General features: G+C 40.4%; 1 protein-coding gene across 1 annotated transcript in view; it reads right to left on the reverse strand.

Annotated features, from left to right (window-relative positions):
• Nucleotides 1-14,800, reverse strand: part of ALK (ALK receptor tyrosine kinase) — a 319,617-nt gene that overhangs the window by 39,136 nt on the left and 265,681 nt on the right. The window contains exons 10-12 of the mRNA XM_064510188.1: nucleotides 13,328-13,422; nucleotides 11,810-11,953; nucleotides 562-724 (exon numbers count right to left, since the gene is read on the reverse strand). Coding sequence (XP_064366258.1) covers nucleotides 562-724; nucleotides 11,810-11,953; nucleotides 13,328-13,422 — 402 coding nt within the window. The remainder of the gene's footprint in view (nucleotides 1-561; nucleotides 725-11,809; nucleotides 11,954-13,327; nucleotides 13,423-14,800) is intronic.

Genomic DNA, 14,800 nt, shown 5'->3' on the forward strand with positions numbered 1-14,800 from the left:
CCAGGATGCTGAGCAGAGCCTGACGCAAGCTATCCCTTAAGAAATACTGGCATATGATTGTACCTCCTATACCAGGTAGACAGTGGGGAAAACCCATTCTGATCCTAGAGTTCAACTGACGGAATACAGGATACGCACATTCCTTGGCGTGGGGGCCAGTTTTCAGTTGCTTATAAAGCTTTCTCAAACTGTAACCATTTAGGCTGAAGATTTCTCTGCCTCAAACTGGTTGTTTCTCTTTCTTTCCTTTCCTGTTGCACCAAAAATTTAGGCGGTTTAAGACAAAAGTCCAAAAAATTTACTGTTTAAAAGTTACAAAAATTTGCACAACGTTTTTCTAATCACTTTCTGAAGCAGGCTTACTGCTGCATCTGGTAGACAACAAATCTGAGACTGGAAAGGCTGGAAATCACCGTATCAGGGCGAAGTAAAATCTAAGCAGATCTGCCAAGTTTCTGAATACTACTTTCTAATACTTCATATATGCCTAGTACATATATGTAGTTGGGAGAATTTTCAAAGCCAAAGATATATCATGAGAACAACAGACAGTTCCCTTACCTGTAAGTGTTAGTTGCTGGTACTCTCCAGATCTGAATGCCTTGGAGAATCCCCTCAGCACCTACGATCACACTGAGGTTGGAGTTCCTGTAGGCATCGTTGCATTGGCTCTGTGTGGGCCCATAGGGTCCACTGGCACCACATGTTGTGAATAACCAGTGATCTGAAATGAGGATATATACAAAGCATACTCTGAATATCTAAAGATCAAATAACTGTTCTGCTCTTTATTCACTCTCTCTTGTTACTGGAACCAAAAGGAGAACCTGACACCTGAGGTTTTGACGAGAATAAACACAGAATTCTTTCAAAAGACTGCCCTGCACATCTCGGTATATGACAGTTTTTCATCTATAGCTCCTCAAAAACATCACACCTATGAACATGGCTCTACTTTTTCTAAGGCTCAAAAAAGGCAAAGATCACAAAGTAGGGCAGAAGTAAAATGCAATACAGACCACCCAGTCTCAGGCTTTGGGCTGTTAAAGTGCAGTCTCATAACCTCAAGATGGGTGCATTTTAGCCCTTTCAGCTTCTGCAGACATTTGATTATTGAATCTATTTCATATGCAAAAGTAGCTCCCGATTAGATAAAAATCTGTATATACATCAGTGATTAGACTGTGACAATAAACTGATTACATTTTGAATAATTATGTGAACATTCCACATATTTTGCTCACAAGAGAAGGCAAGACACCTGAGATAACCGGGGCCTGTAAAAAAGCATTCAGCCCTACATGTTCTAGGCCAAATCTGTTGGTGTAACTCAGTACATCCCTACTGCAGTCATTTTCACCAACTGGAAATATTAGGCCGATCTAAGTAGATTTCTAAAACAAGATTTTGCTGATTTATGCCTCACAAATCTACACAGGGGGTAATCTGAATACGTGAAGCTGAAATGCGATCCTCTTCCATAAAGATTCACTCTCAGGGCCAGCAAGACCACAACACTCTTGTAAAACCCACCCAAAGATATTTGCTAGTATATTAGAAAATATTTCATATGAAAACAGAAAATAGATTTTTCATATGAAAACAGAAAATATTTCAACTCCCTTAGTTGCCATGGCCATTAAATGCAGAAGATTTGAAACACATCTAAAGAGCATTATTTCTACAAATGATGTTGGATCAGCTCATCCTCCTTATGGCTTTGTCAAAGGCAATGTGTTTTCCTTCACTCCCACTAATGCAATACAGCGTATGCAGACTCCAGCAGCGATAGCACTAATTAGCTCAGATAGTGACAGTGTTAGCTTGAACTGCTTCTCGGCATTTTGAGTGATTGTCTAAGCAGATCCAGCCTAGAAATGATGGTCAAAATGTGTCTGTGATGTGAGAGGCGAGCAATTCTATCACTAATGCTACTGGAGGGGATCGCCAACCAGAAATACAAGGAAACATAATAGTTTAGCCAGGCAAAGGTCTCAATTGCCTTTTCACAAACTAATTCTGAAGTGGGGCTAAATTCATTGTTGTAAAATAGTTCAATGCATGAAATGGATCAAACAATTTGGCAGGACTTTATTTCATAAAGTGGCTACTATTCCTGAAATAAATTTCATAATAGAATCTCCACTTTTCCAAGAATAATGCAAAACCTTCTGCTTTACGAAAGCTTCCCAATCTAAGTAGTGCTGAGAGAGTAAGCTCTTCCTTCTTATTCCAAAACCTATACCACCCCTCCTCAAAACGCCCCTGCAAGGGACTGCTAGGGATTTTGCTACTGCTACTTATTTTATATTTAAGCTTATATACTTATTCATTTATTTTTCAAATCCTTCAATCCTTTCAAATCCTGGGTAGTAGTATAAAGTCTTAAAATTATTAGATAGCAAATGGAACAGTTCCCCTCCCCTCTTCTGCCTCCAATGGAAAAACAAAACAGTCCCCCCACCCCCCAACCACTGCTAAAAACACCTAAGAAAGCACGTAGTGGCTAGAGGTTCCTATGCAAAGTGCTGCTTAGAGTTTCTGTGCAATGCTTCAGCAGCTCTGATCCTATAAATACTGACAGTCTTGCACCAGAAGTTACTTATGTTTGTTATTTTTCTTGCAGAAAAACCCCCAAACTAAAGCAAACCCCACAAAAAAAGGAAGATGAGAGACTCATTCTGTCAGCTATCACAGTGATTTAACACTGCAGTATCCCCTCAGCGGGCTTTGCCAGCTGCACTGAAACATATGTTTAGTAAAGCAGGAAGGTTAAGTGTCTTCGTTTGGAACAATAAGAAGCTATTCTGATGTCTCTTGTGAAACATCAAACGTGTTCCCAAAGGTAGAAGCAGGTGACCTTGAAGGGGACAATAAACTGAGAACATGAGAGAATCAAAACAGAAAACTGAAAGTGATGAAACCTAGCTGTGAACACAGCATACGGATACTGATGCTGTGGTCAAGCTCTGCATTTATGGCTTATCGACTTGAAGTAAATTCCATTCTTTAAGTAGCTGCTTACCAGACCTTGGCAAAAGTATCTCTAGACTATCACACCTGTAACACGCACCATGGCTGGACCTGACACTGGCAGCTCCTGACTCCCACTGGGTTCCATGGACAGGGGGTCAAAAAACTACATAATTACTCAAAAATGCTTTTTAATGGCACACTCTCTCCTTAAAAAGCCCAGTGCCCTTGTGGAGCTGAAAACGATGCCCTCCTGCTGTACATTATGCCTCTGGACTTTGAACTGAAGCAACCAGAAAAGCTTTTGTGTTTTCTGTTTCTTTGACAGACTAGAGGGTGCTTACTTCGAGTGCAGAGACAGTATCAGGGTAAGATCAAACAGTGCTGGTAATTTAAGATGAGTGAATGTTCATCTAAGCTCTTAGAATTTGGCTTTTATAATAGAATTGAGAGGTTTGGGGAACTGAAAAGCCACAGATGTACTGCGCCAGGGAGCACGATGTAAAGAACCTGGAGATGAGCCTGAACATAGGAGGTACCACCTTAGATTTCAAAAGCAGTCCTGATGTGTCAACACAGTGACAGAGGCAAACCTATAAACCCTGCGTCCCAGGTTCTGCAGCTGGTGCAGTCAGCGCTAACACATGTATTTAGTTGCTCGGTTCAGGTACATGCAAAATGACATGGTAGACAGGAATGGGAGAAGACATGTTTCAGAAGCAGCAGAGCTGGGCAGTGATATTCACACAAAACATAGCAGCAGGAACTCTGGCCCAAGTGAAGTCTGTGGGAAGATAAGAGCTTACTGAAGAAGGCAAGGATTTCAGTAAAACCTACAGCCAGGTGTTCGATGTTCTCTCATTTGTCACTGCTGTATTGACTTGCAAACAGCAGTCTTCCTCCTGTTTTACATTCTCTTCCATATTTTACACCAAAAGCCAGTCCAACATGTAACAGCTTTGTCGCTGAATTAAATGGGACAGAATATGGCACGGGAAAAAGTCACCCCTCATTTCAACATAATAAGGACAAACAGGTTTTAGTTACAATTTTGGATTCAGACTAAAAACCTCACACCTCCCTCCCTCTGCCCTCTTGAAAATTTCACAAAGCCAACCCTCAAGCTGAAAACGTAACAGTAAACCACTAACCCAGTATCAAAACATTCTCAAAGTATTGTCTGCCTTAGTTGTGTCCCCCTCACTTCTAAAAACAAAAATAACCATTCATTCCCTGTAAAGAATTGATTTTCTTCTGATTCTAGAAATGACTGCAGTGTCTCATGAGCCCACAGAGAACTTTTCTACAGGTTGCTGCATGTCACAGCAGTTTACAGTAATTCAATTTTAAGCACAACTTTGATCTCCAAAGACTAAAGCAGCAGCACTGAACTGAAACTCCTTAAGCAGCTAAGACAAAAGCATAGATTTTTTCCACCACTGCACAACTGTGATCTGTCACATAACACACAGCATACCCCTCCTTCGTTCTGCAGTGTGTGACAGGGTAATATTGCCGGCACCCCACATCGCCCTATGGATAGCTGCCAAAAAGCAGGACCTTCTGGCCTAAATCGTCTCAAACGACTAGCAGGTTTTCGAATTTTGCCCAACTTCACACAAGTTACAGATGCCCAGTTTCCAGAAACAGCTGAGCATTCCCATGATGAAAACTAACAGGTAGACAAATGCAGGGTCTCTAATATGTTCTACCATTGACAGTTATGAATAAGATGCTAATTGCATTTAAAAACTGAAAATTCCAATTTAAGGGGGGAAAAAAAGAAAAGAAATGAAGACTGCACTGAGATTCAGAATTGGGGTAATACATTTCAATGAATAATTCATACAGCAGTTCATTTGACGGAATCCACACTTCCACTGGAAACCTGATAGAGCAAATATTTGATCTCTTATCCCTACACTCACATACCTCTCGGGCCTCCCTGGCAGTCTCCCCAGCAAAATGCTGAGGTCTCACCCACAGCATTTTGCAAGAAATGCAACTTTGGCTCTGTTGAAGAGATTTTAAAACTTCCTTCTCCCCAATTTTTCTTTCCAGATTAGATTTATTTATATATTTACACACACACATGTTCACTCACTCATTCACGCTTACTTTCCTTTGCATAGCAGAAACTGTGGTTTTCACACAGCTGGACTAGCTAGGTAAAATGCACAATAATTAATGGCTCTGGATTTCAGTCACAGCACAGAGGAAGGATGCCCTGCTCTTGTAAAAGAAAAAGAAAAAAGCCACAAGATCTTAAATAACTAAATTGTTTGAGGCTCTGACACAACTCACAGCCCAAGGTAGCACTGCTGCAGGCACTGCTGCAAAGAACAAGCAACAATGAACAGAAGACAATGGAGCAAAGCCTGAAGCACATTTGTACTGCCAAAGTAGAAAGCAATTTCACTGTCACATACAGCACATGAAAAACATGCCATAAAACAACCTTCAGCTTTTTAGCTATACTTCAAAGGCCTAAACATATTAAACAGCATTAGTTAAATTAAGCTGCTTCGAACCGAGGTTAACAAAACAACTATCCCAAATCAAAACTTTATTGTGACTTTGGAAGATCATGTACCAAGTACCATGCTGCTTGTCTTATTTTAAAAACTAGAGTAATGCACTACTGAAAAATATCAAGGCTTTAAAACAGAATCTGTAGGCAGTTCGTGGAACTCGCTCGCACAATCTCTATTGAGGCCATGAGGCCATCCCTACTTCCATTAGATAAAATAAACATTAATAAGGGCTCTAAGGTTTCACACCTTAAGGGCACAAACTCCAATGGCTAAATTTCTAGAGGCAGTTAATTCTGTTAATTGTCCATCAGGGACTTCATTTTACTTCTTCCTCTAAGGCAGCTGTTTTCAAACATGATACCATGTACGAGCAAAAGAATTCTTGCACTATCTATTTGTGAAACACTCACGAATTCCCTTACAATATCTGACCAAGATAAGAAATCAGAGACTTGACAGAAATTGTCCATCTCTACCTTCGATAACATCATCTGGCCACTGGGCATCATGATTTGTATCGAGGGATATACTCCTGACTCAGTGCATGAGCAACTTAGCTATGCATTCAAAGTAATTCTAGGATTGGTCTTTGCTGAAAATCTGCAGACAAACTCTACTGCAAGAATGTATAAGCAACATGCTTACTGCTGTAAAGAAGGAAAAACTTCAGCGTTGCTTTGTGTTCAGTTGTTTAATAGTGTCTTGTGAGCAGTAATTTGAGATCGCTACCTTTTCCAGGGTTAAGTTTGTCAGAGGCTAATGGCGTGCATGTGTGCGTGCGTGTGTGTGTGTGTGTGTGTGTGTGTGTTTGATGGTGGCAGGGGTGGGGAGATGTGAAAGAGGATGGTAAATGGCAAAACTAGGCTGTGTTCACAATTGCAGTCCTCGAACCATTAAGTATTCTACACAGTGATATTAAGGAGACATAAGATGACCAGGAGAATATCACACTGCATGTTAGGTAGAAATCAGTGCGTTTTGCTAGCAGTACTGGTATCCGTAATACAGGTATAGCTAGATTAAGAAGAGGCTGGCATTTCAGCTGTCTCCGGAGTTACTATTTCTACTCTCTTTCCACTTTCTAAATGAAGAAGAAAAAGGCAACAGAAGACCTGGACATATTTTTCAGTTCAACAAAAAGAGAAACTGCAGCAGCAATGAATGTCTGTCAGATTGGTTCTGAGGCTCATTTCAAAGAAGTACTCAAAGCTTGATTCTTCTTTTAGATTTTTCTGAAGTGTCCATATAGATAAAGGGAACACCATCAGGGTATCCTTGTAGGAAATCATTTGTGGACAGTGTAATAGGGCAAGGGGTTGGCTTTGAACAGCTACGAGAATGGTTTGTTTCTTGTTATTTTCTGGAATCAGAAACTAACAAAGCAGCATGAAGAAAATTAATTTCTTTTTTTTTATATTTCACATAAAGAGATAGCTGGAGTTTTGAGTAAAGGTTCTTAAACGAAAGAGGCTACTCATTTTTTGGAATTTTTCACAATTACAAAGGATAATGGAAATGAACAATGGATAATAGAGACCAAGTTGGGAGGAGGTGGCATAATTATTTCAAAATCTTTCCTGAAATTTATAGCAGTTTCTACACAGTTTAAACTGTTATTCTGAAAGAGTGGGCAGATTTTAATGTTAGGTCTAAAATGTGTGGCTTGCCTGCCCTCTTTATTTCAATTGCGTGGTTGATTTTGGAGAGCAGTAATTCCAATTGAACTTTGCTATGTTGGGATCTGTTTGTGTGTTGATTCCGAGTACTGCACTTCTACTATTTTTAATCCTTCACAGAAAGCAAGTGTAAACACTGCAATAAAAAAATTCATGCCTACATAATCTGAGATCCCACCATTCATCTCTGAACCTTTTCTACCACTGTTCAGAATGCTACTTTTGTTGGGGCGGGGAGGGAGGCAGTGAGCTGTTCATTCACTGTGTTAATTGATGCTTAATACAAAAATACTATTCTGCAGATACCTTTATTGCATTATGCTAACAGTTCAGTTAGTATAATTGCACACATACAGCTAGCAAATGTAATTTTCTTTTACTTAATACTCACTCTGCTGTTCTTTTCAGCTCCTTTATCTGATTAACTAATGTGACTCAGAGTTCTTCCGAGAAACAGCTATGTAAGTACTCTTAACAGAACTCGTCCTGCTGCAAAAGACAAAATCTGTCCAGCCACTAACTGTTGTGGGGAAAAGACAATAGCTGAAGGATAATTCAGTATGAATCAGAAAATGAATTGATGACACTTTCCATGCAAAAAAGCATGGTCACACAATGCCTGGTGGACATGTATATTGGATGGGACAAAACAACGCAACATTTGAGGAAAAAGATAAACTTTTTTGTTCATTTCCCAACATATATGTTTTTGTCCTGTTTGCCCTGACTCTATTAAGTTGCAAGTGGGACAGCAGAGAAGCTGAAACATCAAAAGAGAGCCTATACTCATGGTATTTACAGCCTATTCAGAAGCACCAGAAATCTTTAATTAAAGCCTGATTGCTCTGTGTCTTGTTATCTCCTTTTGTCTACTGAGAATCCCATTTTGTGTCCTCCAGACTTCATGACAGTCATTTGTTTACCTAGAATTCCTCATTATTGCTCTCTTTATCTTTCTGTGCCTGAATTTCCCACATTCAGGCCTTGTCTATACAAGGAAATTGCATTGGTTTAATTTAAATTGGCTTTTTAATTGGTAGTTAAACTCCCTGTAGAGAGACGCTGTGGTTTGAGTGGCTTTCAGTTTTACTTAAACTAATACCTGATCAATTTTAAAACTAATCCAACGTAAGCTTGGTTTACATCAAAATAAACAGCACAGAGCCTTTTGCACAGATTTAACTATTTCAGTCAAAAATCCTATTTCCACTAAATCTGCTTCAATCCTTTGATACAAGCAGGTTTTCTTACAGCCTTCTTACAGGTTTCTTCTAATAGCAAGCCTCACCCGCAGCCTTTCAGCAAGAAGCTGGCACCCCAGCAAATGACATGTAACTAATAGAAAAGACCTGCATTGCTTTGTTACCATCTATCCAATGGTTACCCCGCACCACAAGTGACTGGGTGAGGTGAAACCTACATGACTTTTGTGTCAGTCCTGGTCATCATCAAGGAACTCAAGAAAAAATAACAGCACCATTAGCTGTAGCAGCCCTGGGGTCTTATTCTCTACACAGCACATTCATCAGCTCGTGTGTTACACATGACGATGGGCAAAAGATCTCTGGAAGCTTCAGTATCTTTCATAGCATGGCTGTGTTATTTGTTTTGAACCTTTTGTTGGCCTCCAGATGCTGGAGGCATGCCAAGCCATAATAAGCAATGGCTGAGCTGAAGACATGGTTCACTGCATACAGGGCCTGAGAACAAAGAGGACAGGGATATTAGTAGTGATGAATATTTACCGCTCTTGCTGAAATCGGATTTCCAAGCACGGGCAAAATCAGCAAGTGTGTAAGAGGTTGTTCTCATTTACAAAGGAACAAATCCAGACTTCTAGCCTTGAAAATAATGAGCCTTTAGATTTACTGTATTTCCTGTTGTTCAGGCTGAGGTGGCTCAGGGACTTGGGGAGGGTGTTTTATTATCCTGTTATCTCCCCAGCTATAGAAACACAGTTCACTGTTTTAATAAGATTTGTTAGGAAAGAAATATTATAGCCTGTGATCCGTCACACAAGCAAAAGATCACATTACCTGTAATTACTTTTGGATGAGCTCATATTGGTTAGTACAGTCTTCGGGACTTCAGGGTGGTGCTGATGCTGTTGGTTCACTTGCGGAACAGTAAATATGTGGCCATCAAAGTAACGGCCTTGACAGACTCAGCCTGAGGTTTCTCAAATGCATTATAGGATGCAGAAAGTAACGAGATTAAATCTGGGTAAAATGCATAGCCCAGGGACCAAAAAAGCATCTGCAGTGTTTACTGAGAGCAAGGACTCAGCAATCCAACAGAAAACAAAAGATCTGGAGCTGTGGAGACCCTCAGAAATGCAATGACTCACCATTCTGGCCTTGCAAGAAGTTGCAGCTTAGCTCCTCTGATTTCTGCCTTTCCTATTCCAAGATGGCACAAAGCGGAGAAATTGTTATGGGAGTGACTGCAAGCCCCAAGGACTGGAGATGATTTTAGACAGAGTCATGAACAGGACAGAGGAACAAGCTCAGGAAGGCAAGTGCGCCTAAATATCACAGGAATGCCTTGAACCTTCGCCCCAAATTCATAACAAATGATTTCAGTTTTTCAGTGTACCTCAGCGTCGTTCTCTTCTACTCCCCTACAATTTGACTCACATTATTTCTACTTTCCGAGCAATTCTTTAAATTGCATTTTCCAGATGGGACAGGGAGCAGAAGAGCCAGTCATCTCCAGTCTAGTGAGAAGTAGAAAGTACCAAAATTCTCAGAGAAGCCTACTGCCACAGGATTTCTAGCCTAACATCTACACACCCACTTTACAGATTAACTTTGGATCCAAAATTCAGGCCATTCTCCAATCTGAACCTGATATCGAATGGCCTTTGTGTTACTAAAACAGCAGGTAACCAGGAAAAAACAAACAAACAAACAAACCAACGCTACAGCTGCATTAGACAACTACATCATCACCTCGACATGGATATGGTTTTGGAAAGTCAGTCAGAAGTCCACAGTCCGCACCTGTGTATGGATCCTACCACAGGATCACTGACCTAAAAGTAATACTGGAAGCACTAGGAAAGTAAAAGGTGGCTCCACTTACAGACAGGGAACTGATGTGCAGACATCAAAGGTAGCATCTCAAAAGTTCTGCAAAGAGGACTTAAAGGATTTTCTGGCAATTGTACCTTTGTGACCCGCCCAAGCTCACACACGACCTCTGTAACAGAGCCAGACACAAGCTTGACAGCCAGGGTAAAGGTCTACCCAGCTCAGCATCCTTTGCAAAATGGCTCATTCCCTCTGTTTCATTCCTTGCACCTTCACTTCTTGCTTTACAATGCTCAGTACAGAAAATATCAATAAACTCCACCTTAGCCTAACCTGCAGACTATATCATCAGCCTCCATCATCAGAGCTAGCTTTACAAGAGAGTTCAGGTACCAGCAGCTGCCCCACTGTGGCAGCACTGTGGGCTAATACGCCCAGCTTTTCAGGCAGACTTTAAAGACTGTGTGGAGCTTTTGACCATACTGACCATGCTGTTGGTATCAGAGCTAACTTAACACTAGTAATGTATTTCAACAGTATACGGCAGGTAGCAGAGTAAAACATAATCTAGAATAAAGAAGCTTTCTAAGACAGAGACATGAGAGAGACGGAGGCAACATGAACAAATTCCTGGGCTTACCGACAAGGCAAAGGAGGCATATATCAACTATGGTCCTGCTCTCTATCTTAAGAGGAGTGATATTTCAAACCAGCAGGTAAATAACTTTAGCCCTCTGTCAGGAGAAATAGCTGAACACAATGCTGAGGGTGGCAGCTGTAGCAAATGAGTTTCTCTGGTAGTCACTCTGCATCTCAGTGGTCACCCTTGCTCCTCACAGTCCCCCAGGCACGCTTGAGGCAGTGGCTAACTGAATCAAATCAGGGAGAAAAGCTGTCAAGGAGGAGGGAAGGGGGAAGACTAAAACAGAAATGCAGGTGTAGAACCTGAAACAGATATTGGGAATGTGTAGGCAAGAATATCAGTCTTGGGAGAGAGAAGAGACAAGTGGCTGGAATACAGTGCTATAAGGGGGAGGGAAAGGAGATTTTCCTTCTATTTGGGCCAAGCAACTGCAACTAAGTTGGAAAGGGGAACAGGGGCAAAATGAGAACAAACCTCACAAGAAGCTGGGGTTTGGGAAGAGGAATAAGACTGACCAGACAAGGCTTATATTTCTAACTAACTGGAAATTACATTTTTTAAAACAAAGCGTAATGCTGTACTTTTTCAAATAGGGAATAAAAATATTACTGAAAAGTACGGGAAACTGTATTATTTCAAACCAAGACTATACTAGCTAGAGATGGGTGTTCAGATTACTGCATCCTGTACTCAGTTAATCTGGACATCTTCACTTTGAGAAGAGCCTCCTTCTGGTTCTTTTCTTTCACAGGTTTGCAATCAAAATCCAAGTCATGGGCAAAAGACACTTGTTTTTTTACAGCTTTGTTTTGTTTGTAAGCTTTGGGAAAAGCTCTGAAGCTTTGGTTAAAAAAAAAAAAGTATCATATTGCATTCAGCACATTTAACTGAAATCCGTACTTGGAAATCCCAGCAGTCTGAAAACGCTTTGCAGCCCAGACAATTTCCTACCTGCTGGACCAGAAACGGGGGCGGTGCTGAGCTGAAGATTTTCCAGAAGCTTTTGTTCCCATCCAAACTTCTTCTGGCCACTTCTACTGGTGAGGAAATTGCTTGAGTCTGGAGTGACACCTTGAGATGACTTCTCTCCACTGACTAGAAAACAAAAAGTCACAGTTTGGTTTATCACTGTGCTGAGTCAGCATGCAATCCAAAACTCAAGGTAAATAACAGCTGAAGGCTTCTCTGCTAGAACATGAACCTTCAGCCACAGGATAGGACAATATTAAAAGGAAAGGGTGGACTGAATTTTCATTGCTGTTATGGGAACTGTTACAAATGAAAAATAAAGCGAGGAATGAACGATGGATTGAACAGCATATGAATGAAGACACAAAGCAGAAATACAGAACATAATCTTTAGCAACTGTCAGGAAATTTCTCTTTTAGTCAGTAAAAATATATGCAATCTTTTTTAATTACAGCCTAATTATATGATCTCTTTATAATACTGGAACCCGAGATACATCATACTTATGCACAGAAACCAAGAGGTATCACTGCGTAAATGGAAAGACTCACAGCCCCTGCCAATGCAAATGAATATAACTCCACAAAGCACATGAAACTTTCTGACTGCTGTTGGATGAGGAATTGGCTCAATCTGAACAAAGCTACTAAGGATGACAGTGGTTATAGCTTCAAGCTTATGAAATGGAAGTTTTACTGTTCAGCCCGAGGTAAAAGTTTCATGCATCCTAAGTAGCAATCCTCAAGCAAGTTGTTGATCTGAGGTATAGAATGACAGATCACTGAACGCCTTTATGAATTAAGCAATTCATCATGCATGAGATGACGAAAGATGAGCCGGACACAAACACTCAACAAAAATCTAAATGGGGTGAATCTGGCAGCTGAGGTATAGACTGGGCACATTCTAGAGCTTGGTCAATCAAAAAGTCTGGATCTGAACTCAAATTTTTCCCAAGGCTGGAAGAGAGTGGAGATCCTAGTTTCTGATTCAGACTTAAATGTATATTAGTCCAAGCAAAAAACCCTTGTCTTAATTTAACTGGAGTATTGTGCCCAATGTTATTGCAAAGTTAGTGTCAATCACAGAATGCCAATCTTTTCCAAGCCAGAGTCCAGCTGTCATTCATTTTGAAAACTATCACACACAGCAAACCAGGTCATGTGGAACTCCCTATAATCACAGACTGATCCTGGATCAGGTTGCATGGATAGGTGATACTAGTATTTCAGCCGGTAGTTTGCTCTCCCACACCGTATGTTCTACAATCCATTTACTGCCAAACTCAGAACCCATTCGCTTGTCAGCCCCACTAATCAGATATACATTTGAATAGGTGTCCTTCATCTAAGCACAGTTATTTTGGAAACATACCTTTAAATTTCAAGAATCTTCTTAAGGCAACACTCAATCCCTTCCCCACAGTCTCAGCCCTTGTCCAAATTTCAATTGCACAGTAAATAAAAGACAAACCACTTGCAAATTAAAGGCAAACTTACTTGTTAAATAACAGTCCAGACTAAGAGAAATATTGTCAAAAGCAATAATGGCATCAGATCCTTCTTCCCATGAAGCGATGATCTGAAACCAAAACCTGCACAAATTGGAAGAACAGGGATTAAATTCTGTCAAAGAGATGAAATTCAGAGTTATTCATAACTAAGTAAGTTTTAGAAAGGGGGGGGGGGGCGTTCCTTTGACAGATAACAATATCAAATTGACAGGAAAAGTATCCTAACCCCAGATGGGCAAGGGTGATCTGATAACAGGAGCTGTACATGTATACAGGTAGATAGAAAAATGAGTACAGGACCTGGTCCCTCCAGAGGTGTAGGAGCTGAATCAGGTGGGAGTATGTATGTGGGGGTGTCAGGAGAAAAATCAAAGTCCTCTGGCTGCTGGCACAAAGAAGGTAGACGCTTAAGTGATTTTATTTGCACAAGTGATTTATGCCCTGAAGTCTTAAGATAAGTAAGTAGACTGGGGCTCCTAAAGTCATTTAGGAGTTTTTAAAAGAAACTAGCAATGAAAGGCTGAAACCAGTTCAGTACGTATTTGGTGCTTATGCACTCTTGAGGAAACAAGGGATACCTAGTAGTCCTGGCAGTCAAGTAGGAGAAGAACTGACACTGGGTAGCCTACAGGAATGGCAGAACTCACTATTTTCTTGCAGAAGTTGGGCAGGTTTGCCTTAAATCACTTCCATATTCTCAGCCAGCTCTTACAGCAGAATTCTGCCACTCCCAGGTCACCAAAAGAAAGATCACTGTAAATTCGCCCGCAGTGATATTATATGTCCATAAATACAGCAAAAATGATTTGCAATGAATCAAATCTTCTAAGTATATAGGTCATGTAATAATTCAGGACACTCACGGGTTTAGACTATCTCTTAGCTTAGAAAGTTCATCTGCTCCTGATGCATATCTGCCACATAAAGCCATAATCCCATGCTTTGTACAGGAGAATGATTTCTAAAAGCAGCTGACTATGTCTCCAAGGTCAGATACAACTCTAAGAGATTTCATCAAGACTATAAAAATATAAAACTACCATACGATGTAGAATGAGCTGCAGGAGAATATGAAATATTACTTAAACCTCACTCTCTGTTGTATCTTGATGCTTTACACCAGCACAAGTTAAACCCATTCATGGTATGCTTTAATTTGGATCACTAGGTGATGGTTCCTTCTACATCTTTTAGACATAAGCATTTAGCCAGAATGTGAAATTTTGCAGGTGTTTCAGTTTAGAGACAAACTGATCACAGAACAAGGTATTTTTGAGGTGCAGTCCTATTTACTTAAAAAGAATGTACAAAGTCCTATCTTCTTTACTTCAGCAAGACTCTAAATGCCAACAGAAACAATTTTTTCTTACAAGTCTTTCTAGTCCTTTGTGCCTAGGACTTGGTCTAAAATGCCCTCTGTCAGCTTTTTGTCTGCTATCAATACTCTTAACATTAGTCT

Source organism: Dromaius novaehollandiae, chromosome 3 (genome assembly GCF_036370855.1).
Source record: "Dromaius novaehollandiae isolate bDroNov1 chromosome 3, bDroNov1.hap1, whole genome shotgun sequence".
NCBI classification, from domain to species: domain Eukaryota; kingdom Metazoa; phylum Chordata; class Aves; order Casuariiformes; family Dromaiidae; genus Dromaius; species Dromaius novaehollandiae.